At 33.2% G+C, this 25357-nt stretch overlaps 1 protein-coding gene across 21 annotated transcripts in view; it reads right to left on the bottom strand.

The window, feature by feature from the left end:
* The window catches only part of GluClalpha (glycine receptor alpha 1), a 279772-nt gene that overhangs the window by 27894 nt on the left and 226521 nt on the right, over positions 1 to 25357 (bottom strand). For all 21 annotated transcript variants that reach the window (XM_075290778.1, XM_075290785.1, XM_075290798.1 and 18 more), the window contains 3 exons: positions 21565 to 21801; positions 21142 to 21276; positions 6266 to 6418 (listed from right to left, as the gene is read on the bottom strand). In XM_075290778.1, the coding sequence (XP_075146893.1) occupies positions 6266 to 6418; positions 21142 to 21276; positions 21565 to 21801 (525 nt within the window). The remainder of the gene's footprint in view (positions 1 to 6265; positions 6419 to 21141; positions 21277 to 21564; positions 21802 to 25357) is intronic.

The raw sequence follows: 25357 nt of genomic DNA, 5'->3' as shown, positions 1-25357 counted from the left end.
CAGGTGAACGGTGATGGAGCAAACTAAAAATATAATTTGAGATTAGGGCGCAAAGTGGTGGTGGTGGTGGTGAAAAGAACAAACGGGGTGGAGGGCCTTTGGAAAAAACATAAAATTCTGCACGTTCTGTGACGTCATGACTGAACGTGATCACTCTCCTTTGAGTAGGGAGAGTGATGGACCAGAAAAGCGGGTGAAGTAAGAAACCGTCAAAATACACTTACCTTGGGGTCTAAATCAAGAGCTTTAAGTGACTGAGTTGAGGGGTAGTGCCATGAAATCCAAGATGATTGTGGTCACAATACTTACAAATGAATAGGGAACCGCCGCCAGGAACCTGGTTTCGACTCCAAGGACAAACGTCGGGCAATATATTCTGGAAGGAGTTTTTTGTTTGACAATGTCATTACTAGGACAAGTAATAGAGGGAAATTTTTTGAAACATGATCATTTTATCAATTTGTTTTCAATCTTTACCTGAAAAGGTATTATGAATTGATTAGAAAATTCATGGACATGTAGTACCTAACTACTATAGACTACATACTATGGTATTTTTAATATATTTATTAGAAAGGTCTCTCAGTTTCTCACAATTGCATTTGAAACAGGATTTACTGCAATATATAAGATTCTCGTAAAAAGGGAAGTTAAATTTAGTCGAAGATCTTCAAAAGTAGTAAGTCACACAAAATAAGTAACAACCCACTGGAAATTTAGCCAAGATGAATCTGCAATTGCATTTGTTCGAGGAGAAGTGCTCAATTGTAGTCAATGTTGCCCGATCTCCGATGATACAAGCGAAAAATGAAAATCTATATATGCGACAGAATTGAAGAGACGTTATAAATGTGCAAGACGTTTAAGAATAACATCAAACAAGGAAATTATGCAGGAATAGTGTATTGGAAAATTTTTGAAAATATTTTACGGAAAACCTAAAAAGATTAAAGTCTCTGAAATAAAGAGCAAAAACGTCATTGGTGGAATTTGGCTATCGATTTCTTGTTATAGCATTCACTTGGTGTTGGACCACTAACGCCATTTGACGATCACGAATCGAATTGCAATGCAAGAGAGATGCTATGAACATTGAAGGAGTCTGAATGAGAGGAATAACATAAATTATAATAACAAGTAATATGGTAGAATGAGGTCAACTTGTAGAGCGCAAGAGCAATATAGTTCAAATGGGCTGCGTTAAAGGAATAGACACGCGTTGATCTGATAACAGCGAAGTGATTGGTGAAAGCGCATTCCCTTAGACAATCCAAAGGGTTATGAACTTTATGAATGAAACATGGCTACTATTTTTCATATTATTCACACTCCACCAATTGTAATACAAGATTTAAAATAGGTAACGAATTCCAATCAACTTTTGCAAATAGAGCGAAAACTTATTGGACAAACTGCGGAAGAAGATGAAAAAGATGCTACCTTAGGTTAGGTTATGTGGCAGCCCGATGTATCAGGCTCACTTAGACTATTCAGTCCATTGTGATACCACAGTGGTGAACTTCTCTCTTATCACTGAGTGCTGCCCGATTCCATGTTAAACTCAATGACAAGGGACCTCCTTTTATAGTGAGTCCGAACGGCGTTCCACATTCTAGTGAAACCACTTAGAGAAGCTTTGAAACCCTCAGAAATGTCACCAGCATTACTGAGGTGGGATAATCCACCGCTGAAAAACTTTTTGGTGTTCGGTCGTAGCAGGAATCGAACCCACGACCTTGTGTATGCAAGGCGGGCATGCTAACCATTGCACCACGGATGCTACCTTGGACGTTGTAACTGTGGACTACTCAATATGAGTCATTTATGTAAATGCCGAAAAGCTACCGGCGATAATTGTAATATGGTAGTTTGTGTGTCCACTCCGAGAGAGTAAACCTGCTCATGAAAAATTCTGGTAGATTCGCTATAATGAAAGGACTTGCAATAGAGAGTGTCGTAAAAAGGGCAATTTTTATTGAGATGCCTATCATAGCAGGCTCAAATAATAAGATCACAAGAATGGCGAGACGCTATTCATGTAAGTTAGTTTTGCGTACAAAAGACGTTCAGAATGAAGAAATCCCTCTCCAAATTCCATAACCAGACCGAAATCGTGGTGGACGATAGGGGAAACGAAATGGATTTAGAAGAATTACATGTCTTGGATGCTATACGTAGTTAACTATAATTGCGGAACTATTCATAATCCGAATATTGTTATACGAATTCGAAATGAAAATAAAGTGAAAACTGACTGAGTGAAATTCGGAAGAATATTGAGACGTGCCCAGGGGCGATTTATAAAAATATCGAAAAGGTAACGACTGTATTTGTACCAGTTGTAGATTAAAGCTCTCCATTCCGAGAGAAGAAAACCCCTCTAAGATCACAAGGACGGTGAGACGCATTCTGTTATTTTTCATACAGAATGAATAAATCCCTCTCCAAATTCCATAACCAGACCGTGATCATAGTGGACGGTATAGGAAAGTGAACGGATTTAGAAGAATAACATATGTTGAACGCTATGTAGAAGAACGGTAAGCTCTAGATGGGGCAAAGATGAAACAGTGGATATAGGAGAATATGGAGGAGAGGAAATGCAACATATGCAGTTTGAAACGGATATATTGTCTTGGCATGATCGGGACAAAGGATACTACGCCACCTAGAGCTTTGAAACCGATTCTGCACTTCATACCTATTGAGGTACAGATGAATAGCGAAGCCATTTTGACAAAGATTAGGCTGAAAGTTTGGGACCCAAGGATTGATAACATAGGAAAATAATTTATGCACCGATGAAAGAGACGAGAGAGGGCGGTACTGGTATTATACGTTGTGCTTGTCAGAAACGGCATAATTTTGCTTGCAGATGTATCAACGATAACGTAATGTGAAGCAATATCTCGAGGCCAGAGGTCGTGGACATCTTCGCAGAAAGGTATAGGAGACATTACGGTATGATCACGAAGCACATAGGAATGCAAAACTATGATAAATGACTACTCAGAATACGGCAGAGTCCGTATTATATAAGTTTCTGTCGTTTTTTTAGCTTCGTTATAATGCTGATGAAATTCCTGAGTGTTTGAAACCTCTATATGTGATTTCACAGGTGTATCACGCATATTCCAACTATAGTGAAACGTCTCAGATGTCGACTCCCATTCTTGCCCATATTTTTTTCTTAAGGTAGAATTACATACCATGCGTTCAATGCGTACAATGCGTCAGATGATTGAAGAGTTGAAATTTCTCTTTGAAATCAAAAGCTCGAATAGTCTGCCGCAAACAGAAAAAAATCAACCCTTCCATCAACGCACGGATTGACGCATGGTGTGTCTTCAACCTTTACTAGGATTTTTGTGATAGTTTAAATGTAATGTGATAATACACCAAACGTCTCATAAAAATTGTCAACTTTTGAAAGGTGTCTACTTCTTTGAGTATCTAAGTTGGAGTGGTTTTCCTGCATATTCACAGAAAAAAATATTTCCAATTAAAAAATTTATTGAAGTTGAACATTTTTTCAAATAATAAATTAATTGATAAAATTAGCTTTTTAATCAAGATAGAAACGTTAAGTTAATTAAGTCCATTATTGAAATTTTTAAAATTTTTAATTACAAAAGTAATTGATACACTTAACTTTTTAATCAAACTGGGAAGACAAAGTCACCAACAAAAAGTGATGGAAAATTAAAAATGTTAACTAAAAACTTATTTGAAATAATCAACTTTGTAATCAAACTAAAAACACTAACCCCCATTTTCATGAAGCTCCGTTAGTGCTACGTTAGCTAACGAACTTTTACACCTTACCATGGACATATCTGTCATCTTGTCTATATATTCAATATGCCAGTTAGGAACTTAACTGCTAAAAATTTTTCAGTTGAAGTTAACCGGAAAGAAGATATTTCGATTTTACTTTCTGTTAACTGGCAGTTAAAGCCTAACGGAGCTTAATGGAAATAGCCGTAAGTCAGTTAAGAAAGTTATTGAAAAAGGTTACGCTTTTAATGAAAAAATTATTTAAGTTTTGCAATCAGCATCAAATAAAAATAATTGAAATTTGCTAATGAATTCAATTAATTTTTTAATCAAGTATTTTTTTTTAATATCCAATTTAAACTGTGATTGATACTATAATTTTCGTTATTGAAGACATTTGAAATAAATATTTGATTTACAATTTAATTTTAGTGCAGTAGATGTACGAGCATGGGAAAGACCTTTTTGATTTTTTGAAAGTTGAGCAGAAAACAGGGTATGTATACGTAGTCTCAATTTCCCGTCCAATAATGGAGCACTTAGTTCTAATAGCAGGACCGCCTTCTTTGTTACACACACACAAAAAAACCGCCTTCTTTGTTACACACACACAATTAATTTTTTAATTGAAATGTCTTCAATCACGAAAATAATAGTATCAATCACAGTTTTAATTGGGCATAGAAAAAATTATTGATTAAAAAATAATTGATTTCATTAGCAATTTTTAATTAATTTTTTAATTGATTCAATTAAACATTTAATTGATGTTGATTGCAAAACTCAATTAATTTTTTAATTAAAAAAGGTAAATATTTTCAATTACTTTCTGACTTGGCTTAGAGTTTTTATTTGGAATAACAAATGATTGTTTGAAATACATTTTTAATTATAAAAAATGTTCATCACATTTTTTAACTGACTTACTCTTTCGAATTTGATTAAAAAGCTAATTGTATCAATTAATTTTTTAATTAATAATTTTAAAATTTTCAATAATTTACTTAATTAACTTAATGTTTCTACCTTGATTAAAAAGTTAATTGTATCAATTAATTTATTAATTGAAAACATTTCCAACTTCAATTAACTTTTTAATTGGAAATATTTTGGTGATATTTTTTCTGTGCATACACACAAAAAAAAATTTTTCTGATTCAATCACGAAATCAATTAATTTCCAATTAATGTGATAGTATCAATTAAAAAATTAATTGAAGGTCAATTAAAAAGTTAATTGATCCAATTAAAAAATTAATTGATACTATTATTTTTGTGATTGATTTTTGTTTCAATTAAAAAATTTTTTGAATCAATTAAATTTTTAATTGAATATTTTTTAAAACTCAATTAAAATTTTAATTGGAAAAATTTTCGTGAAATTTTTTTGTGTGTAATATCAAGTAACCCGGCGACCTTTGATAAATTTTTTAGTCGCGACCGCTTATCCTAATATTAAAAATATGTGCTGCCCTATTTTTACCATATTGCAAGGGGGCTTTGTACATCTCAACACAGAAATAAAATTTCGTTAACATTAAAATTTTGTTTGGGACAATGAAAATGTTTATTAATATTATGAAATTTGTCGTTATTTAAAAGATTTACAATAACGAAAAGTATCATTGTTTCGTTTGCCCCATTTTAATGACAAAATTCGTTAATATTACAACGCTTTTTCTGCCTGCGATGAAAAGCGTCAAAATGAGAAATTATTTTAGTCATCATCATTATTATAAGAAATTATTTTTATTGTTTTTTTACTCTGGAAACAGAAATTTTAAGACAAATAAAACACTTACTGCACATCCACAACAAAAACGTTTTTCAAACCTATTTAAAACTCCGAAGTCTTTTCAACATTGGACCTATATAGTACAATAGAAAAATTATTATTTAAATGGCTTTCATTGGAATTGGAGAATACTTTTCGATATTTTGTTAGTTTGATTATAATGTAATTACGCTGTTAGTATTTTCAATAAGCCTCATTACTTTATAAAGCCTTTTTTGATGTAAAGCTCATTCCAAATTATAACATAATTACCACAGAACATGCTAGTAAACCACTTTTTTGTTTCTTCAAGGAATATCGAACAAAAAATAAACAGAGTGTGTTGTTATAGCTGAAATAAAATATGAATATCCAAATATATGGCAACCCTTTATTCTGCTTTTCTACACCATTTAAAGTGGAAGAGAACACCATAAATCATTAGTTAACGATTGGATTGTTGTGCTCTGAGATATCTCAACAATCGATTACTTCCATCAACATTGAATGATTCTAGGATTATGTTCTCAATAAAAAAGCCGAAGTTAAGTCGTCGTCATGACTAATTGTCGTTGTAGTATATGTGTTTTTTAAAGTGTAAAGGGCACATTAGTTAGAAGTATAAAGTAGAAGTTTTGAGGTGTTCCGTTTCGGAGACTTTGTTATACAGTGTTTGGTGTTGTGTTGGTTTGAAGCTTGTTGCTTACAACTTACCCAAGGAGACACGAGCTGGTACAGCACCTTGATCTAGCCAGAATGACACCCATGAGACAATTACCAGCATACAGCATGGGATATAAATTTGAATTAAGTAATATGAGAATTCTCGCTTGAATAGTAGATCGACTTTGAGGCAACTGTATTCACCTATGAGTATACAAGGTACAAAAAAAACAAATACAAACAAATGATAAAACATAAAATTCCAGAAGACTTGGTAAGATTTATTGTTGTCGTTTGATGTTTTTGTTTTTAACATAGAGAAAAATAAAATTAAACATTTAGTAATGGTCAAAAATGAATCTAAATTGAAATAAATATAAAAAGGAGAGAAAACGAAAAGCAAATGAAAAATCTCACAATTTCAACGGAAATTAAAAAAATAAATAAATTTCCAAAACAAAAAACTCAAAATGGAATATAAATAAGAACTAAATTAAATATTTCTAGATATTTTTTTTTCTCATTCATAGGCAAGTAGAATCAACACTTCTTCATGGCATTTGGCATATGTGCGACAACAAGACATAACGGAAATGAATGAATTTAAATGGAAAGTGCATTGCATTTCATTTCCGCTATGTTGTTGCCACTGCGTTCCATACTCTTCAAGACAAAGTTGTTGTTTTATTTTTTCTTCTTTATTTGTTGCTTTCAGTTTTTTTTGCTGTAGTTAATATTGTAAAAAAATATTTAAGCAATATTTATTAATTTTTCTTTTCATTTTTGGGTGATTTTATATTCTCATATTTTTTGGTTTTCATTTCATTTCAAATAACAGCAAATTTTTAAAACAAATTCAAATTAGCTTAAATAATCGTTGAGCTCATCTCATCAATGCATCTGGCAAATCTGTCCAAATTCCAACCATTAAACGTTAGCAAATGAACGACTGTTGTTTGGAGTAATCTGTTTGAGTTGCATTGTGATTCACAAGACGTTGTGGCGTATGTTCAGTGTATATTTTTCGGGTATATTATTATTATTGTTTATCTAATGATTGTGTCATGGTTTTTTTTGTATTTCGTTATTTTATTTAAATCTAATATTATTAATATAGAAAGTTATTGGCTCATAGTTTTTCTAGATTATATAAAAACTTCAAAATTGATCGCTATTTAATGATACAAAACACAAACTATTCTATAAATTAAAATAAATATTTAATGTTTTTTTTATAGAAATTAAAAATTATATTTAATAAACTGTAAAATAAAATGTATACATGCATTTACAATCGGTTATCGTGAAGTGATTGGTAGAGTAGACATAGGATATGGCACGCAACACATCTGAATATGATCACTTTGTCGGAATTTTTAATTTTTCATATAATTTATTGATACACTCGCTTGATATTAAAATCTAATTGGATAATTGGATCATGTAATGAAATACAATTATCAGATTTATATATTATTCAACATATTCCAAAAAGTTTTTTTCTTTCTGGTGCGATTCGGATGATCAAAATGAAACGGGCTTCTAAGAGTTTGTCGCAGATTGGTTCATGAGAAACTGTCTACGGCGTAGTCTTACTAAGTTGTCACAGAACGTGTCCTATGGAATTCGTCCCTATCGTGTCCTATACTGAAAAAACAACATGCCCGGAATTGATTTCGAGCCAAAGAAACGGAGAATTAAAGTAAGGATACTTTTAACATAAGACACCACATTATCTTTTATATTTGAGTTTTGCGTACTTGACTCTAGGAAACAAATTTTGTTTTATTCGTTTTTTCAGCTTTTTTATTCAAGTGCTATCAAAGCCATCGTAAAACGTGTTAAGGACAACTTAAATTTCCAAATTCAGGATCGACTTCAACTAGAAGTTATGCTGTGTTTCAAGTAAAAAACGTCTAGAAAATAAAGAGCTAAAATTAACTTAAAAGGAAAAACAAAAAAAAAAAAAAGAGCTAAAATGCATCTCATATTTTTGAACGCTTTTTTGCCACACGCAGAGAAGGAATATGATCACCCCAACCATGTTTCGAGAGCAAAATGTTACTTTTTCACGGAATGTAGCATGTTTGTCGAAACCATGTTCTTTTCTCGGAGATTATGTATATGATTTCGGAAAACATGTTTTGTTTGACGAGAAAAGAATATTTTTGCGATGTATGCATGTAGCATACATGGTCGCTGTGAAAAAGTAAAATGGTGCTCTTGATATATGTTTGAGGTGATCATATTCCTTCTCTGGGTGCAGTAGGCATGACACAAAAAGTCAACGAATTTTAAGATGATTTCATTAATTTTGAGGAATTTTTCCGAATTATTAACCCTGCTACTATGTTAGAAAAAACTTACAGATTTTATGTTGGGGTCATATCATGACCCACACTTAATTTTGTAAAATAAAATGAAATGTGCATCTAATTAAAAGGTTTTTTATAGTTTGGGATCATCGGAATAGGTTGTTGTTACTGGAATTTTCTGTCGTTGAGACGAACATACCGTTTATTTTGCCAGTTATGCTTTTATTGAAAGTTTTTCTTTAATGAAAAAATTTACACTTTTTTAATTTACTCGCGTCTTTTGGTTGTAAAAAAGTTGTATGTAGGTGGTAATGGGAGCTACCGTGGCGCAATGCTTAGCATGCCCGTTTTACAAAGGGTCATGGGTTCAACCCCAGTTTCGACCAAACACCAAAGTATTTTTTCAGCGGGTGGAATAATATATCTTCTGCTGGTGACATTTCTGAGTTTCAAAGCTTCTCTATGTGGTTTCACCGAAATGTGGAACCACGTGCAGATTTGGATTCATCGTCCCAAATAACTATAAAAACAATATTCAGTTCTTCATCAACAAAACCATAAAAAAAAACTAACTTATTACATACAAACATTCACCCATTAGAAAATGTAATTTTTATACGGAAATCGCGATTTATATCAATTCAGTAAATCGTGAACAATATTAAAAGTCGTGCACCGATTGTAATGAAATAAAGCTCATTTTATTGGAAATATATTAAGCTAACTATTTCTGAACCAAAACTGTGACCCATTTTTATTTTGTAGGAATTTTTAAAGAACAAATTTTTTTTGTTAAAAATTTCAATTTTTTTTTCAAAACTTAAACGATATCTCTAAAACTACTTAGAAAATTGAAAAGCAATGTAAAGACGGCTTAAAGATAATATTCTTTGGGATTTTCGGTTTGTTTTTATTTAAAATGGTGAACCGTTTTTAAATTTTTCCAATATATGTAGTCAAGTGCCTTAATTATGAAAATAACGGTATATCTCGAAAAGTCAAACTGATGGATAAAAACCAAGTGTATATTTGGATTCAGCGACCTCAAATTACTAAAAGTTTCTATAAATTTCAAATCAACACAAAAAAGTTCGTGTTTGTTCCCCTGTGTAATATATGGGGTCATAAAATGACCCCAACCTGTTATGTGTATACACCAAGAATAAAAAGCCCTACGAACATAAAATTTTAACAAATCCTATTGAATTAAGTACATTTCACCAATTCATGCACTGAGTAGTAAGATCTTTTAATTATATTCCACCACAAAGAAATGGGGTAATAATAAATTCGATTTGGGTCATGAAATGACCCCAACATAATAGCAGGGTTAAAGTCATGTTGACTTTAGTCAAATAAATTTTTCTTTCGTGTGAGGACACCCAGTTTTAAGTCGAATTACTTAACTATAAAGACAAAACGAATCTTTAGAAAGTTTATCAACTTTACATCTTAGAAATCTGTCTTTTATGTTAAACAAAATTTGCTGCCGTATTTTAAGGATGTGAAATCTTTGGCCTCACGACGATATTTTTTTCAGTGTTAGTGTAAATTTAGCCGTCAATGATAAACCCTTGTTAAATTGACCTTTCCCTACCATATGTTTTCACCATAACTACACTCAAAAAAAAATGAACTCTCTATTTCACTAAAGCCAATTTAACTTTATATTAGTTCATAGAGTCATTATGTTTGGAAAAAGTTTACTTTACTCAAATAATTTTTTGCGTACGTTAGTTAAATGAACTAAAAAACAGGAAAAAATTATACAAAAATAAAGCATAAAGGTTTCCTAATTTCGTATTTCTCACAAAATAGTTCATTATTTCTTTAAATTTGTAAATTTTACCAAAAATGTGTCCATCATGAACTTCGTATGGCACTAAAGACATTCTTGCAATTTTGAACTCCAAGATTTCTCTTAAAACTACAAAATTTTCTTTAACAAGTGCAAAAACTTAGTTATGTCTAATAAATTTTCTTGAATTTGTCGAAAAATATTTACTTATTTTTACCATATCGGAGTGATGCCAGCGCTTGTAATACTGTTTAGTTAAAATTTTCTAAAAAAAATCAAAATTTTCTAAAATTAATCGAAAGTTATCTTTCCTGGTGGGTTCACTGTTTTTTCAGTGTAGTACTGGTCCATACACATCAGGAACCAGTCCAGTACCGGTCATGGCGTAGAAACTTCTACGAAAGACTGTCATCCACAATCGAATTACTTGGGTTGTGGTATCTTAAAACCTCTTAACATCGTTTTCTAAATTGTGTGTTACTCCATACGTGGTATATATTAGACAAAAAAGTTATGTATAGGTAAGTCTACAAATAACTACGAATCGACATGGACTTTTGACGGTACGTAGACAGCCAGAATTGAAATATGGGTGTCGCTTATATGGGGGCTATATACAATTATGAACTTGATATGGACCAATTTTTGTGTGATTGGGTTCGATTTATCAGAGGGCTATATATAACTATAGACCGATATGGACCTAGTTAGGCATGTTTGTTAACGGCCATATACTAGCACAATGTACCAAATTTCAACTGAATCGAATGAAATTTGCTCCTCCAAGAGGCTCCAAAACCAAATCTCGGGATGGGTTTATATGGGGGCTATATATGATTATGGACTGATATGGACCACTTTTGGCATGGTTGTTAAATATCATAATATATATAATTATGGACTGATATTAACCAATTCCTACATGGTTGTTGGATACCATATACTAACATCACGTACCAAATTTCAACCGAATCGGATGAATTTTGCTCTTCCAAGGGGCTCCGGAGGTCAAATCTGGGGATCGGTTTATATGGAGCCCATATATAATTATTGACCGATTTCGACCAATTTTTGCTTGGGTGTTTGAGGCCATATATTAACACCACGTACCAAATTTCAACTGAATCAGATGAATTTTGGTCTTCCAAGAGACTCCGGATGTCAAATCTGGTGATCGGTTTATATGGGGGCTATATATAATTATGGACCGATGTGGACCAATTTTTGCATGGTCATTAGAGACCATATACTTACACAACGTACCAAATTTCAGCCGGATCAAATGAAATTTGCTTCTCTTAGAGGCTCCGCAAGCCAAATCGGGGGATCGGTTTATATGGGGGCTATATATAATTATTGACCGATGTGGACCAATTTTTGCATGGTTGTTAGAGACCATATACAAATACTATGTTCCAAATTTCAGCCCGATCAGATGAAATTTGCTTCTCTTAGAGGCTCCGCAAGCCAAATCGGGGGATCGGTTTGTAAGGGGGCTATATATAATTATGGAGCGATGTGGACCAATTTTTGCATGGTTGTTAGAGGCCATATACTAACACCATGTTCCAAATTTCAGCCGGATCGTATGAAATTTGCTTCTCTTAGAGCAATCGCAAGCCAAATTAGGGGGTCCGTTTATATGGGGGCTATACGTAAAAGTGGGCCCATTTGCAATACCGTCCGACCTACATCAATAACGACTACTTGTGCCAAGTTTCAAGTCGATAGCTTGTTTCGTTCGGAAGTTAGCGTGATTTCAACAGACGGACGGACGGACATGCTCAGATCGACTCAGAATTTCACCACGACCCAGAATGTATATACTTTATGAGGTCTTAGAACAATATTTCGATTTGTTACAAACGGAATGACAAAGGATGGGGGTATCCTATGGTGGAGGGTATAATAAAAAAATTAACTAATATGGAAGAGTATGCAACCTAAATTTCAGGATATGCAATTTACGCAATTTAAAGGAAAGTTTAATTAAAAGAATGATTATAATTTAGGACACAGATCTTGAAAATTTGCGTCCCTTCGTTAAAGTCGTATGCATTTGAAGACAAGTAAAGATTTTGACTTTTGTTACCGATTCCGAGCCCAAACAATTTTTTATTATGAAAGGAAATATCCTTTGGTCTAAAATTTCGTTTTGAAATAAAGCCTTTTTTTCGTGCAAGATGCAAAATCCTCAAAATAATTAGCCTACATTTGGCAGTTTTTTATCTTTAATCCAAAAATTCAATATATCAATTTATTTCTTTAATTCAAATATGTTCTTCTTTACTTTAAGAAAAATTTCAAGGTCATATGACTAATGGTGGGACTCAAATTTCATATATTCGTTCTGTTAGGTATAGTGGCAGTTCGTTATATCAGGCTTATACAAAAATTTCAGTTGACTCTGATACCACAGTTGGGGACTTCTCTCTTTTCACTAAGTGCTGCCCAATTCTATATTTAGCTTAATAACAAAGGACGTCCTCGTTATAGTCGAGTCCGAACACGAATTCAGTATGCTAAAAAAAAAAAATTTTGATGCTTCTATATAAAATAATCATTGGAGTATACCTCCAAAAGTATCACATTGATAAAACGATGCTTTCGAGATTTATCTCTCTAACCACTTACGTTCATCGAGAGTGCATGCATTTCTAACTAAAGAAATTATTGATTTAATTAAATAACTGATATAAATAATATTTTATACTACAATGTTCTAAATATGAATGCTCTAACGAAAGCCTTACAATGTTAATGTTAGTTTTATTTTTAGTAATGATTCAACACTCCTACAAATGTCTATGGTGATAATGAAACTACGATCTAGAGATATCGATTTCCAAATCGTACGTTGATCGGGGCCCGCTTGTTTAGCGCCTCCCTTTTTTTTAGGCTATGCGATATCGCAAGAAAGATAAATATGTAATTTTTAATTAAGAAATACCTCTCTAACATATGCAATAAATGGGTTTTCCAATATGGGATGCTATTTTGGTATTCAAAGATGTTTATTTAATAATAAACAAGTATATACGAATGAAAGTTCGGCCGGGCCGAATCTTATGTACCCTCCACCATGTATTGCGTAGAATCTTCTACTAAAGGCTGTAATCCACAATCGAATTACTTGAGTTGTTGTTGTAACAGTTTTTAATGTGATTTCATCCAATTTGTTCAATGCTATGGTACTTCAGCTGGTGTCCAGATCTAGGAACCCTGTGACAAGGGTGGGGAGCATCCAGAGTGATCTGGTGGTGAGTAGGATAGATTTAGCTACCAAGGCAAGCGAAAGGTGACGAGTGTCATGTGGCCCTTGGTTACAGATGGGACACACGTCAGCGACGCTGCTGTCAATCACTGATAGGTAGGAATTGAGGCGGCTGCACTTGCCTGATCTTAATTGGGCTAAAACCACCCTTGGTCTGCCTTGGGAGGCCTCTTCCCTCCGGTGCTATGGGCGGTGGTCGTACTCCGAGAACAGGATTAACATTGTAGCTTCTCACCGCTTCAGCTACAGTATCCTCATGAATCCTGTTCAGACCTGCCTGATATGCTGTCTGATATAGAGGCTCACTTTTATAACGCTGGATCTCGGGCTCTAGAAGGTGAAGATCAACCCTTATATTCCTGAGTGGAGGTTGTCCATCCACAAGATGGTGTTTTGGATGACAACTTCGATAGCAACCCAGGAGCTACTGCTTTGACAACATGTAATTGTGTCGACGCTCCGGGATGATCTTGGTCTCCGCATAAAGGTGATCCAGGGGTGCACTGCGGAGACATCCTGTTGCAGTTCTATAGTTTACCACTGACCGACCAATTGCCTTAGAGGTAGTCAACACCCCAAGTACTGCCGGCAAGGGACTTGAGGACCTTGTTTCTACCGCGGAGCTTGTTACGAATTGCAGTGGCATGGGCAGACGAGTTAAAAAGGCTGTCGAATGTGACCCCGAATATATTCGGGTATTTCACTGTCGGAATTATTTCGCCATCGACTCTAACATTCAACAGCCTACGTACTTCCGCCGTCCATGTAGTGAACAGTGTGGTTGAGGATTTGGTGGCGGATATCCTCAAATTTCTAGCAGTGAAATAACTTGAGTTGTGGTAACACTTGCCAATGGCAAGGTATCTTTAAGATTCATAACATTGTCTTCTAAATAGTAAGTTAGTCCATGTAAGGTATATGTTAGACAAACATATCAATGGTATATGATTGAGTTATTAATCGGTATATATAAGGGAGTCGATAAATAATTGAAAACCGATATGAACCAATTTATGCATAGTTGTTGGAGGCAATATACACCCTCAAAAAAAATCGCTTCTCTAACATATGTTCCAAACATATTTTGCAGGAAGCACATATATTATTGGATACCGCCGAAACATTAATATGTTTGTTTTATGTGACCATATTATATGTTTGGAAGCATTTTGAGTCCAAGAATAGTATATGATTGGAAGAATTCCCCAAAGAAGATTATGTTCATTCCCTCACATAATTTTCACTTCCACGAAATTTTTGAGTTCTTCGCATCTTTTTCTGTAATACAAATATGCTGTTTTTTTTCAAATGTCTATTTTCCGAAACAACATACATTCACAGAAATTGCTCTCATTTCATTCTCTCGCTGTGTTATGTTGATATTTTTTATTCAACCCTCCCGGTTTGCATATCTATTTCTTTCTCTATACTAACTCTCTCTCTGTCGCTCTCTGAATAAAGTATCACAACATATATATGTTTACTCGAAATTTGTAAATTTATATATGTTTACATTCACACATATTATTTTTATGAAACATTCATGCCCCAAACATAATATATTCTAACATATTAACATATGTGTCCCAAACATTTTGTGTTAGTTTAGGAACATTACATGTTTGCACTTAAATATATTGTGTTTAAAAATTGTGCCCGAAACACATTTTGTTTATATCGGAACATATGAAAAACATATTTTTCTAACAGTGTACTAACACAACGTACAAAATTTCAACCTGATCCGATGAAATGTGCTCATCCAAGAGGCCCCGAAAATTCATCTGAGGATATGTTTATATGGGTGCTATATATAATTATGAAACGATGTGTACCAATTTTTGCAAGGTTGTTAGAAGCCATATACTAACTATACGTATAAAATTTCAACCAAATAGGATGAAATGTGCTTCTCCAAGATGATCTGAAGGTCAAATCTGGGAATCGTTTTACATATGGGGGCTATATATAATTATGGACCGATATTGACCAATTTATGCATGGTTGTTGAAGTCTATATACTAACACCACGTACCAAATTTCAACCTGATCGGATGAAATTTTGCTCCTCCAAGAGGCCCCGAAAATCAAATCTCGGGATCGGTTTATATGGAGGATTTATATAATAATGGACCGATATGGAGCAATTTTTGCACGAATGTTAGGCACCATATAATAATACCACGAACCAAATTTCAACGGGATCGGATGAAATTTCTTTCTCTAAGAGGCTCCGCAAGCCAAATCTGGGGATCCGTTTATATGGGGGCTATGCGTAAAAGTGGACGGATATGGCCCATTTGCAATACCATCCGCCCTACATCGATAACAACTACTTGGGCCACGTTTCAAGTCTATAGAATGTTTCGTTCGAAAGTTAGCGTGATTTCTACAGACGAACAAAGAAACGGATATCGCTAGATCGACACAGAATTTCACCACGACCCAGAATATATATACTTTATGGCGTCTTAGACCAGTATTTTGATGTGTTACAAACGGAATGACCCCATCATATGGTGGAGGGTATAAAATGGTAGGTATAACGAAAATCAATTTCTTTTCCGAAAAAAGTGCTTTGCCTTCATTTTGTCTGTACAGAATGCGCATTTTTAAAATGTTGCCAGCAACCTAAAAACTGCTGCCGTTTCAGCGGGCAGAAAAGAATTCAAAAAAGGAAACAGGGCAATCGCAGCACTCTCGTTTGTCGGCGGTGCTGAAAATGCCCGCACTTTGCCTCTATGCGTGGCGCTATTTTAACAAAAGAATTCGAAGCCTTTTCGCACTTTTGCCTGTTTTTTTTTTTTAGAAAAGAACCTAAAAAGTACATTTTCCGGGCAAAATGCAAAAAAGTGCACATTTTATACAAGAAAAGAAAACGCCATTAGTCTTGCGTATTCTGCACCCTAAATATGCAAAATTTGCTTGTTGGCGTAGCCACCGACGTGTAGGGAAGTTCATCCAGTTTTATCGCGATTTCTTTTCTAGTAAAATTTTCTCATTTTGCCCGGAACATAGCCATTATAGGTTCTTTTGTAAGAAAAAAGACAACAGCCTGAACAGGTTTCGAATTCAGTTGTAAAAATTGAGCCACGCATTGAGATCATTTTTAGCACTGCCGACTGCGATTGCAAGAAAAGCAGAGTTCCAGTATGTTGTTGATGATGACATGAATAAATTAATTTGGACTAATTTCAATTCTTTCATCCATATTTTATACCAAAGAAATATAGTGCACAGAAATCAGGAATAAACATAAACGATGTATTTTATTTATCTATCGTTTTAATTTCGCCCTCTTTGCTCCTTTGACTTCTTTTCTGTTCTTTAAAAAGATAGCATTTCTTTAGGTTGCTGGCAGTATTTTAAAAATATATACTATGTACAGACCAAAATAACGCCTCTAGTTGGAAAACCCTTTCTGTGTGTTTGTCTATATGTAAAATATGAGATGCTAATATGTTAGTGTAGGCTTATAAAACTTGAAACTTGAAAATTTGTAACAAACAACTTTTTCTTCAGTACTAAATCCTGATTGAATTCTGGGTTTGTTTTGAAAATTCAAACAACAAACAGTCGGAAATGATGAATTTGAGTGAAATAAACAAGCAGTAAATTTTAATAAAAAAAATCAGTAACATTAGGAACGGCTCTCTTAAGACTTGTACTAGGACCGAAAATGAATTTTATGCCTTTGTAATCGACTTGATTTGAAATGAAATTAATGAAAAAATTAAATCAAAACTCATAAAAATGCGAGCACAATTTGTTACCTACCACTCTAATTTAATATTTAAAATCTGGAGGCGTTACGAAAGCCTAAATTAGGGGATAAATAAAATAAATTGTACTATACACTGTGCAACTACTTCAGGATTGTAATTCTAATTCTGAATGTTCTTCTTCACCATACCAAAGAAAGCAGAATTTCTTTCCTCTCATCAAACAATATTAGAAAATTAAAAAAGGAGTGTATGTATAATAAATCGAATATTTATTTATTTATTTATTTTTTATTTTATTATTTTGGTGGTGAATTAAAAAAATCGATAGGCAATGGCAACACTATAACATTTTCCGCTAAGAAATTAGAATAGATTTTAGTTTGGCGACACGCCGCTAGCCGTCACGGTATTTCGTCGCAGATTTTTAGCTTTTCATAAGAAATACACGTTAACAAGTGTTCGCCTATCGCTACCCAGCAAAAAAGCGTCGCCAAAAAAGTAGTGAAAATGTTCTTTTTGGAAGTGGTGCAAAATTGGCGAAGAAGCGATGAATTTAACATGGGCTTATCATAGGACGGATGTCCACCATTTGAACAGCCTGAATTGCACTGGATTTGCATCACTTCTTAAGGTGTGGTACAAATTCAATGTTTTGGATGTGTATCATAAAATTTTGTGATATCTTGCAAAAAAAATAATAATAATAATAAATGTTGTAAGTTTTTGACTTTACTGCATTCTAACGCTTGACTAAAACATTTGACCTCAAATATTTTTAAAAATGTGCAATTTTTCTAGAAAGAATTTAGATTTTTTTTCGACAAAACTTAAATAACTTGTACCATTTTATTAATTCTTACTCTCCTTTTAACTTATTAAAAAAAAATAAAATTACTCATTAACAAGTACATACGGCCGTAAGTTCGGCCAGGCCGAAGCTTATGTACCCTCCATCATGGATTGCGTAGAAACTTCATCTACGCACTGCCATCCACAATCGAATTACTTAAGTTGCGGTAACGCTTGCCGATGGCAAGGTATCTTAAAACCTCCTAACACCATCTTCTAAATTGTATGTAAGTCCATACGTGGTATATATTAAATCAAAAAAGATCGATCCAATACGTATATAATTCAGTTTGACAAAGTAGACATAAAATTTTGACAAAATTTTCTATAGAAATAAAATTTTCACAAAATTTTCTAAAGAAATAAAAATTTTGACAAAATTTTCTATAGAAAGAAAATTTTAACAAAATTTTCTCTAGAAATAAAATTTGACAAAATTTTCTATAGAAATAAAATTTTGACAAAATTTTCTATAGAAATAAAATTTTGGTAGATTATTTTTGGCTCTAGTGGCAACCATGATTATGAACCGATATGGACCAATTTTTGTGTGATTGGACCAATTTTGGTATGGTTGTTAGCGACCATATACTAACACCACGTTCCTAATTTGAACCGGATCGGATGAATTTTGCTCCTCCAAGAGGCTCCGGAGGTCAAATCTGGAGAATGTTTTATATTGGGGCTATATATAATTATGGACCGATATGGACCAATTCTGGCACGGTTGTTAAATATCATATACTAACACCATGTTCCAAATTACAACCGGATTGGATGAAATTTGCTTCTCTTGGAGACTTCGCAACCCAAATCTGGGGATCGGTTTATATGGGGGCTATATATAATTATGAACCGATGTGGACCAATTTTTGCATGGTTGTTAGAGACCATATACCAATATCATGTACCAAATATCAGGCGGATCGGCTGAAATTTGCTTCTCTTTGAGGCTCCGCAACCCAAATCTGGGGATCGGTTTATATGGGGGCTATACATAATTATGGACCGATATGGACCAATTTTTGCATGGTTGTTAGAGACCATATACCAATATCATGTACCAAATATCACGCGGATCGGATGAAATTTTCTTCTCTTTTAGGCTCCGCAAGCCAAATCTGGGGATCGGTTTATATGGGGGCTATATATAATTATGGACCGATGTGGACCAATTTTTGCATGATTGTTACAGACCATATACCAACACCATGTAGCAAATTTCAGCCGGATCGGAAGAAATAGGCTTCTCTTAGAGGCTCCACAAGCCAAATCTGGGGATCGGTTTATATAGGGGCTATATATAATTAAGGACCGATATGGACCAATTTTTGCATGGTTGTTAGAGACCATATACCAACATCATGTACCAAATTTCAGCCGGATCGGATTAAATTTTCTTCTCTTTGAGGCTCCGCAAGCCAAATCTGGGGATCGGTTTATATGGGGGCTATATATAATTATGGACCGATGTGAACCAATTTTTGCATGGTTGTTAGAGACCATATACCAACACCTTGTAGCAAATTTCAGCCGGATCGGATGAAATTTGCTTCTCTTTTAGGCTCCGCAAGCCAAATCTGGGGATCGGTTTATATGGGGGCTATATATAATTATGGACCAATGTGGACCAATTTTTGCGTGGTTGTTAGAGACCATATACCAAATTTCAGCAGGATCGGATGAAATATGCTTCTGTTAGAGGCTCCACAAGTCAAATCTGAGGGTCCCTTTATATGGGGGCTATACGTAAAAGTGGACCGATATGGCCCATTTTCAATACCGTCCGACCTACATCGATAACAATTACTTGTGCCAAGTTTCAAGTCGATAGCTTGTTTCGTTCGGAAGTTAGCGTGATTTCAACAGACGGATGGACGGACGGACGGACGGACGGACGGACATGCTTAGATCGACTCAGAATTTCACCACGACCAAGAATATATATACTTTATGGGGTCTTAGAGCAATATTTCGATGTGTTACAAACGGAATGACAAAGTTAATATACCCCCATCCTATGATGGAGGGTATAAAAATAGCGAATTAGAAAAAAATTTAATTAAAATAACTTCCTGTGTACTTAAAATAAAGAACATTTTTGGGAGGACATTTTTGGAAGTGCTTTTATAGTTGTGCCTTCAGAAGAAATTTTATTGCTGGGTATGGTTATATTTACTTAAGCGGACCTTACACGGTCGGATAAACACTACGACAGAGGTTCGCTTATTCGTTGCGTTTTCGTTCATGTTTTGCCCTTAAGGCTAGTATAAAGATGGCATTATTGCGCTTAATTGGCCGTTATTCCACGGTTAGTTTTCTTTATTCATTGATTTTATCGAAAATAAGCACTTTAAATTCGTTCACAATTGCTTTCGTTCGAATATCAGCAAAGATTTTGTATTAAAATTAGCTCTGACAACTCTGTTACTTTGAAGAACAAATATAATGTGTTCGACCCTTAAAGTTTGTAAACTTTCTACAACATGTTGGGTTTGTGCAATAAATACGACCGTTTACGACAATATCGTACCGGTTACGTTACTTAAATTAAACTGAATTCTGATACTGAAGCAGTTGCTTAATATGTACTATATATAAGAAACTTAAAAAACGAAAAATCCAAATCGAAAAAAAAACTAAAATTGAACGCATTATGAAAACTTATACTTTTTAGATATAGATGTACTTATGTGGAGACTATTTAGAACATGGAAAAAATCATATTGGAAACAAACCAAAAATGCTTTTCGTTTTTCTTTCTAAATTCATAAAATACTTATTTGATATACATATATTGTACATACGATAAGCACAAACAAATATAATATAGTTAAGTAACAATAATAATGACAATAGTAAGAATTAATTGAATTATGAAAATACGTTACGTTACGTTACGTTTCAAAATAATCCAAATACAATATAAAAACAAGATCTAGTAAAGTGAACAAATTTGAACGTACCCGTATTGGTTTTACTGTTGCAATAATCAGTCAAGAATTTTTCAAGTGTAAAGCGAGGTAGGTGTAAATTCTTTACCACTTGCACGGGATCGCCTTCTTTCCATAGGAAGACAAGATCGTTTGTAGTCCAGCCATCTAGAGTTGGGGAGATGATCATCACACAAGAAAACGAAAAAAAGTGGAACATATTTTTTGGTTAGGTTATTCAAATGTTGATTAATTAATTTTTTCATTATTAAAAATATTGTTAGTATTGTTTTTTTTTATTATTTTCTAAATAGAAGTTGTAGAAATTAGTTTGCTTCCAACGGAACGGAACGATCAGTGTGGAAAAGCCTTCATCAAGATCGAAAGAAAGATAGATAAAACAAGAACAGAAAACAAAGAAAGATACATGGAAGATTTTAGCAAACTCATACTTACAACTGGCCATACGTAGTGAACAAATTTGACGATCCAAGGGGTATAATTTCAAATTCATAGGACAAGCCAATGTTAATGAGATACGAATACTATATAAAACAGAACCGTTTGGAAATATACGGATATAAACATTAGGCATAATGATATTATGGAAATGACCCTCCTTTTCATTTGAAAAGAACAAATCTGGCATCCACACGCGATTTGCCTCTGTTAGGGTCAAATATTTTAAACGACCTATAATTGTATAAATTTCAAAAGATTAATATATTTCATCAAAGTTCATATGCAAAAAAAAAACAAAAAAGCTTGAGACAACACACATTCAACTAAAGAAATAAAAAAAGAGTTGTTGTGAAAAAATCCAAAAATAAATCAACTTTTTCAATAGCGTATATATTTATAAAATTATCTAAAACTAAAAGCTACATATTCAAATACAAAAAACACAGTCTAGTATTGTTTTTCAATGACAAACAATAAAAATAAATAAATATATGATATTATTTTGTTTTACATTACTCTAATAAACTCAAATAAATTATATGATTTATTATTGGTATTTTTTCTTCTTCTTCATCTTTTACTTAGTATAAGATCAGTTTACACAATGCGTTTGAATCAGATGATTTCATTTTTATTGATGTAAACAAAACGCAAACACAGCTGATTTGTATAATATATGGTAACCTTTACAAACAATAAAGGCTAGTTTACACGATGCCAGTCGTACGATCTGTATTCACAAAAAATTATCAACTACCATTGATTGTGGTGCGGTAGTCTTGAAAGGCTCGATTAGTCCAAATGCAACGATTTATGCTATTCATAGACTTTTCTGTAATTTTTTTCTTTTTATTTGTCTTGTGGCTGCGCAAAGAACTAGGATTTTAGTTAGTTCAGAGTTCGTTTTGTGGAACATTTGCGCATATAGCAACGTTACGTTTTTACTAATCAAGCCCTAAGACTTGTGATCTCTCTGTTGCTCTCTCTCTCTCATCGTTGTAGTGGCCGATTGCTAAAGACGTATGCTTTAAAAAACGGTGTCTATCATAATCATCGTAATCTTTCCATGGTTTGCTAAACCTAACATTACTTTTTCATATTGATATGCTATAGAATGTTCAGTCTATTTTTTTCTAATACTTAGGGGCCGTTCACATTATAAGTTTATTGTGTTTCAAGAGTTGGATAAATAATTCTAATAAAATTATACGAATAAATTATTCAGATTAAAACTATTTAATTGTGGAAAATGTACGTGACTAAAGATAATCTTTGTGTGTAAATATAACCATAGCGATAGAAGGTAGGTGAAACATTTTATCCGCAACGACAAAAACGATCAGCTTATCGGCAGCACTTTCCTTTTTTTGTGTAAATATAACCATAGCGATAGGCGAACACTTGTTTACGAGTATTTCTTATGGGAAGCCCAAAATCCGCGACGGAATACCGTGACGGCTAGCGGCGTGTTGCCAAATTAAAATCTCTTCTAATTCCTTGACGGAAAATGGTATAGGGTTGCCATCGCTTATCAAGTTTTTAACTCACCACTAGGCATTGTTGTTTCCTGGCCACGTGGAGATTTTTTTTCTTGAAATAACTCTACAAATAACAAGGCATTGCATGTTTTTAGTCAACTTCAATATTTAATATTGAAAAATCATACAATATTGACCATCAAAAACTATCGGAAACATGAAAAAAAGTAAATAATCGTCGTCGCGGCAAAATTGTTTCGCCTATCGCTATGGTTATACTTACACACTTATGTGGCACACATTTTATACTTTTATTTTGGGGATATTTGGACTTGAAGCAACATAAAGGCCGGCAAGCAAGTCTTGCGAAAGTTATCCTTCCCATAAGAAATGCATTGCTATATATGCTAACGACATTTTCCGTAGCGATAAATTCCGTAATTTGATATGAACCTCCAATGAAATATTTTGACCATAACAGGGTTGTCAAAAACATATTTATTTATTTATTGAAACACGTGACAAAACTGATTTGAAGAAAATAGAATTTTCTGCCCGAATTTGAAAACATCGTAGCAAGAATGAATGGTACTCAAATTCGAAATAATCATGTTCTATTATCTAAATGGTAGAATATGAAACCGTTTTGCAACGAAAACGAATATTTTTATCATGATCGCCAAATACCATGTACAGTTGTTTTGTAACCATGAAATTTTTCGACTTGTTTGTGGAGAAAAAAATGTTACATCGAGTATACACACAAAAAAATTTTTTCTGATTCAATCAGGAAATTAATTGATCCAATTAATTTTTAATTGAAATGTCTTCAATCACAGAAATGATAGTATCAATTAAAAAATTAATTGAAGTTCAATTAAAAAGTTAATTGATCCAATTAAAAAATTAATTGATACTATTATTTTTGTGATTGATTTTTGCGATTGATTTTTGTTTCAATTAAAAAAATTGTTGAATCAATTAAATTTTTAATTGAATATTTTTTAAAACTCAATTAAAATTTTAATTGGAAAAATTTTCGTGAAATTTTTGTGTGTGTATATACCCGACAACAAATGGTTTGTGTAGAGGAATATTTACATAAATTGTAAATATTCATTAATTAAATTGTCTATTTTTTACAGATCTCTTAAGTGCTTGTGCATAAATTATTAAAACTGTTATACGCTCAATGTTTGAAAACAGTAAAATGGTTTCTGCCATGAGTTGTCACCATCTTTCCAGTATATGCTTTTGACAACTCTGTTTTGGTCAAAAGAATTTCGTATGGCGAGAAAAAGTTTCGCAAACGGTGCATACCGCCCTTAGGAAATAATTTTCACTTTTTTTAAATCGGGGTTTTCATTAAGATCATAACATTCTAGACGTTTGCCACGTAAATAATAAATAATGTTAATTGGAAACAAATATTTTCTTAAAGATAACATTTTTTATGATCTTTTAACTGAGAGAAAAATATTTTTGTCGCGGATCACAAAATTTTAACATATTATATTACAACAATATTGTTGTTAGTTTCATAGGGCAAAATTGATTGGAGGATTTGCCACAAAAATGCCCCAATCATATTATTTTTTTTTCTTTTGAGGCATCCTAAATATATCTGTGGTCACAACCCTTAACAGCTTAACTCGAGTTAGGAGACAATTGAGTTATTAGCACCATCGTATTCAGCGTATCTAAATTTATTTGCTCTAAATTTTTCATGTTTGTATCTCTTCTAGGAATCTGTAGCAAAGTTTTCCAAAAAACACCTTTTCCTGATTTTCAGTGAATTTTCAAAACTTTAAACTCCTGTACCGAAAATATTGAAAAACAGACTTAGGCTGTTATGGGTTGTGACCACAGATATAATCCCCCATATTCCAATATTCGGAATCGCAAGAATTTATATTTCTTATAACTACAAATTTGAGATATTCGTGGACTTAAATCCTGTATTAATTTGATCTACTCATTAAAGAGAAATACACACAAAGAAAATCTCATTAAAATTCATCCAACGAAAATTGTTCATTGATATAACGAAACATTTTCATTAATACAATGAAAATATTCGTTAATAGTACGAAACGTTACGTTGATTGGCAGAAAATTCGATACAATAACGAAAAATTTCGTTAATATAACGAAACTTTTTCTACTAGTGTATATATATCGCCAAATATTAAGTTTAAATGTTTTAGGATTGAGAAAATATCGCCGACCGAAAATTTTGCGATTCGCGATACCGAATATCGGAACTTGGGTGAATGTAATTTTTCTCACCTTCGATACTGGGCACATAA

The sequence above is a fragment of the Haematobia irritans genome, chromosome 1 (assembly GCF_050003625.1).
Source record: "Haematobia irritans isolate KBUSLIRL chromosome 1, ASM5000362v1, whole genome shotgun sequence".
Taxonomy (NCBI): domain Eukaryota; kingdom Metazoa; phylum Arthropoda; class Insecta; order Diptera; family Muscidae; genus Haematobia; species Haematobia irritans.
This window is presented reverse-complemented; position numbering and strand designations above follow the sequence as displayed.